At 39.8% G+C, this 5,465-nt stretch overlaps 1 protein-coding gene across 2 annotated transcripts in view; it reads right to left on the bottom strand.

Annotated features, from left to right (window-relative positions):
- Nucleotides 1–5,465, bottom strand: part of lama5 (laminin, alpha 5) — a 311,767-nt gene that overhangs the window by 254,332 nt on the left and 51,970 nt on the right. For both annotated transcript variants that reach the window (XM_037977106.1, XM_037977105.1), the window contains exon 3: nt 2,730–2,847. In XM_037977106.1, coding sequence (XP_037833034.1) covers nt 2,730–2,847 — 118 coding nt within the window. The remainder of the gene's footprint in view (nt 1–2,729; nt 2,848–5,465) is intronic.

The following is a 5,465-nucleotide window of genomic DNA, read 5'->3' as shown; positions in this document are numbered from 1 at the left end:
CAAAACATTTTTTTTACCGCATCGGTATCGCAGACGTTAGCGCGGAAAGCAGCCACCGGAAGCACTGTTGCATTTTGGGCGGTGTAGTTCTTCTAGCCTGCGTTAGTAGGCTCTCTGAAATAAAACTACATAATGGCAGTGCATGTACTATGTTTTGCTATTGTTTGGGTTTTTTTTTGGTTGGTTCCCGCTCCCGTCTGCTCCCGTTAAGTTTTTAATCCTGTACCGTACCGATCACGTGATTATTAGTAAAGTTGACTCCCATCCCACGGGAATCCTGCGGGAATCCCGTGACCCGTGGGATTCCACTGCAGCCCTGCAGCTCAGCTCCCTCTTCACCACAACAAACCGGTACAAAGTATGCAATACTGTGGAAGCAGCATAGATCCATCTGTCGAGCTCATACATCACTCGTCCCTCATTTTTGAACAAGAAATACTTGAACTCCTCCACTTGAGGTTGGTAGCACCTCACTCCCAACCCGAAGAGGGCAGTCCACCCTTTCCCTTGGTAAAAAAATCTCAGCACAATAAAAAGGTTAAAGGTTAACTCTAAGGCCTAGAAGTCCCTAATAGAATGCATATTGCCTTCTGCATTTCATGCTTGCGTTTTAGACAAAAATCATCTTATGACAAGAAATAGGAGAGTTGAAGTAATTTTGATCAAACCTTAAAAAAACTTTATGTGTGATTTTATACAATATTGCGAGATATTCCATACCATAGGAAAAGACACTGGAATAGCGTGAAATGTTGATTGGCTAAAAAGCTTTTGCAAGTTAACAACTGTAGTTTTCATCTATTTCTTGTGCTGAAAACCATGACTTGTCTCTACATTGTCCACCTGTCTGTTTCTGCACTCCCCAACTGTCTGTCTCCAGTTGCCTGTCTTCAGACTTTTCACCTGCCTGTCTCCACACTGTCTACCTGTCTGTCTTCACATTCTCCACCTTTCTATCTCCACACTGTCCACATGTCTGTGTCTAGCTGCCTGTCTCCACACTCTCCAACTACCTGTCTCTATATTGTCCCCCTGTCTGTCTCCACACTGTGCACTTGTCTGTCTTCAAAGTGTCCACCTGTCTCTTGTAAGCTCTGTATCTCCACACCCTCCTACTGTCTGTCTCCACACTGTTCATCTCTGTCTCCACCTGTCTGTCTTCACACTACCCACCTGTCTCCACACTCACAAGCAAGAATGAAGAAATATTCACATCTTATTCTACAATGAATTGAATTGAATTGAACTGAATAAAAATAAAATAGTATTTTAAGGTTCTGTATAATTATTGTTGGGTATGTTGTATTTTTTTCAATGTATTTGCACTTTTTTTTATTAGCACGTTTTAACATTTTCAATGGTGCTACTTCAGTTCAAAGTGCTGCTATTTATGTGAAGTGCTTTTCTATTAGCATTTCTAGCATTCTTAAGCACTTTTTTGGGCTGTTCTTAGTATGTTAGAGCTAATGTGTGTTTCTAATACACATTCCGATGTTGAATCCTTGTTGTGAATGTACTTCATTAGAACTTTGAAAGACTGAAATAATACTTTTGTATTACCACATATAAGCTAATTTCTTTAGTTTTATTGATGTGATGAAACTGTGATAACTTGAATAATATTGTTGTACAACATGGGAAAACTTGAAAGATGACTAGAGATCCCTTTAAACTGTTGCTTTAAGCTAATGGGCATTAGCTTACTATATTAAAGCTGCTCTATTCTGGCCTTTTCCTAGGTCAGGTTTTTTGTTTGGTGCACTACTTGACCTGTAGTGCTGCAGAGACAACAGGATCATCCCTCCAGAACTGGATGGCGAGCCCCAGCCCAAAGGACCAGGAAGACTGGTAGATTGTGACCTGACTGGTCACTAAAACTGAGACTTTGAATGACTATTGACAGACAATATTGAGAAGGACAAAATGACACATTGAATGAACGCCTGGCAGATGCATTGAAAAGGCTATAACAATATGGTTATTTGCTCTTATTGATTTTTTGTTTCTTCTTGCCTCTCTTCTTTCAAAAGTGCGCAATTTTGTTTACTTGTAAATGCGGATCCAAAATGTTAAGTAAATTCTGATATTTTCTCATAAACTCTGTGCTTTCCTCAGTTGTTGCTCACACCTAGGCTCCACCGAACTCAGAATCTTCTGATCAGGCCCAGCATCCCTTACGAGTGGGTAGTATTGGTATTAGTCATTGAGGTAACTTACCTTACCTGCCATCTACTAACTATCAAGGGTATTTAAAGTAACCTACCTCATGGATCACATGTCTCTCCACTGTCCACCTGTCTGTGTCTAGCTGCCTGTCTCCCCACTGTCTTCCTGTCTGTCTCCATCTCCCTGTCTCCAAAACTCTCCTCCTGTCTGTTTCCACACTGATCACCTGTCTTACTCCACACTCTGTACCTATTTGTTTTAACCTGTCTGCCTCCACTTGTACCTGCAGACACCCAACACCCAACATTTGGATCATGCAAACTCCAGGCTGTGACCTGTTGTCAAGAATTGCTGAAATTCCAATACAGCCTACCTCAACCACCAGCTGCCACAGCCAATCAGGTGTCAACTCAGTGATAAAGGACTAAACCATCCCCCTCGCCTCATACTAACTGTCCTGAGGCAGAATCTTTAACACAGAGATTGGAGATGTAGCTGAATACTGACTTAGGACACTGCTCATTAAATGTAACTTTTTTTTCTGTTCTACATTAGATACTCACAGGCAAAGTACTGCCAGGGTTGGTAAGTCTGTCCAAAGTCCGTGGACCTCTCCAGAACCCACAGGTCTGGACGGGGAGAATTGGCAAATTTAATCAGTACGTAGGCCACATGGAAGAGCTGTAGAGACACAGAAAGAAAATCCACATTTAATCCACATTAAAACTGCTGCTAACACTGTCTGGATTATTAGTTGTAGGATCGGTCATTAAAAAAAATTCTAAGTAGTTATATCTGAATCTGGAAAGTTATTTAGCTTGAAAATAAAAAAGGAGATTTAAAAAGGGGAAAGTAACATGCAGTATTTTAGGTTAAAATGAGAAAGAAGAACAAAGACAAGACCATAAAGGAAAGGATTAATGAAACAGAAAATTAGAGGGGAAGTTAAAGAACCACTAAATGCACAAGTATAATGAGAAAAGAAAAGAGCTTAAATAAAAAGCTCAAGAAATAAGTTCCATCTTATACAACCCCAATTCGAATGAAGTTGGAACGTTGGGTAAAACATAAAAAATAACAAATACGATGATTTGCAAATCCTTTTCAACCTTTATTCAGTTAAATACACTACAAAGACAAGATATTTAATGTTCAAACAGATAGACTTTATTAGTTTTTTACAAATATTTACTCATTTTTAATTTGATGCCTGCAACACATTCCAAAAAACCTGGAACATGGGCATGTCTACCACTGTGTTACATCACCTTTCCTTTTAACAACACTCAGTAAGTGCTTACTGCTAAACTCCATTCATACACTGATGGAGCACACATCAGAGGTAGTAAGAGGTTCAGTGTCTTGCACAGGGACACTTCGACATATGACTCCTACCAGGATTCGACCTTCCAACTCTCTCACTGGAGGATAACTGCTCTAACCACTGAGCCACAGCTGTCCTTTAAATATAAATGTATGTGTTGTGTTATAATAGAAATTTCATTGACTATTTGTACTTGAATCTGACTTAAATGGACTTGTTATTTTTGTTGTATACTGCCATATATATATATATATATATATATATATACACATATATGCACACACACATCTAGTCAGGGGGAGAAAAGACCAGCTAGCTGACAGCTTTTAATAAAACCACCAGGCTGCTGTACTGACCCAAACAAGTAACCTCTGAAACTGTCCCCCTCTAAGGAAACATTACATCAAAATCCACTACACTCCCTCTGATCTACTGCGTTCTGGTAAACGCTCCCAGTTAAAAGATTTAAAAATACACAGCAAGAACATTATACCTAATGAAAATTTGCTCCTCTGAGTGTCAGATTAAATCTGAGAAATTCTGTTGATAGTTCAGTTTGAATGTTGATTTGAATCATGTATGATTAAATTTTATTATAGTCACAAACATGATGGGCACTATCTGAACTTAGTTTCCCTGGAAGTCAATTTTATTTTACAAAGGAGAAAAATAAACCAAATCAATCAATCAATCAATTTCATCCAACCATCCATTTCTAATAGTTGATTTGTAATCAGGTTGTGAAGGCAACAAGTCCATAAAGAAAACCCAGACATCCCTCTCCCCAGAGACACTCTCCTGCTTTTACTGGAAAATTCCAAGGTGTTCTCAGGCCAGATAGGAAGCCTAATCCCTCCAGGGAGTTTTGAGTCTGTCCCTGGGTCTCCTTCCAGAAGAAAATGCCTTAAATACTTTTGGAGGAAGCAGACCAGGAAGCATCCTAATCAGATGCCCAGACCACTTCAGCTGAGTCCTTTCGTTGTGGAGGAGTAGTTGCTCTACTCCATGCTCCCCCCGGATGACGGAGCTCCCCACCTTATCTCTGAGGCTGAGCCTGGCCACCCTGTGGAGGAAGCTCATTTCAGCTGCTTGGATCCAGGATCTTGTTCTTTACGCATTTATTTATGATTTATAACTCATCACCATAGGTGAGGGTTGGAATGTAGCCAGACCAGCAAATTGAGAGCTTTGCTTTTCAACTCAGCTTCTTCTTCACCACGACAGACCAGAGCAAACCCCTCATTACTGCAGACGCCTGATCCATTGAGCCTTCTCCCAACTCTATTTTATTATGGCTCATGAACAAGACTCCCAGATACTTGAATTCCTCCACAAGAGGTAGAGACTCATCCCCAACACAGAGAGAGTATTCCACCTTTTTCCAGTTGAGAACCATGGCCTCAGACTTAAGGTGAACTGAAACCAAATCTCAAGAAATTGACATTTCATGAATGTTATTTAATCAAACACATCTATACAACATCCATAGATTCCAGGGATCCATTTTTCTGACATAAAACTTAAATAGCATATTTTCCGCACTATAGACTGGATTATAAGACGCACTGTCAATGAATGATCCATTTTCGAACTTTTGTCATATATAAAGCGCACCGGACCACAAGGCTTATTAAGGGAAACAAAACAGCCCCCTGTCTTTTGAAGAATACTGCACCGACGTAAGTATCAAGTAATAACACCTACACTGCTCGCTGAGGTCCGCGACGTGCGTGGAGCCCTGCGCGACACCACAAAACACAACTATAACTGAGCCTTAATGCTGCAAGCGGTGAGGCTTTGTAGTTTACCAAAGTCGTACTAAAACATTCCAACTTTTTACATACAGGTGCTGGTCATAAAATTAGAATATCATGAAAAAGTAGATTGATTTCAGTAATTCCATTTAAAAAGTGAAACTTGTATATTATATTCATACATTACATACAAACTCATATATTTCAAATGTTTATTTCGT

Source organism: Kryptolebias marmoratus, linkage group LG8 (genome assembly GCF_001649575.2).
Source record: "Kryptolebias marmoratus isolate JLee-2015 linkage group LG8, ASM164957v2, whole genome shotgun sequence".
Taxonomy (NCBI): Eukaryota; Metazoa; Chordata; class Actinopteri; order Cyprinodontiformes; family Rivulidae; genus Kryptolebias; species Kryptolebias marmoratus.
Note: the sequence above shows the minus strand (reverse complement) of the source record. Positions and strands in the feature narration are given on the sequence as shown.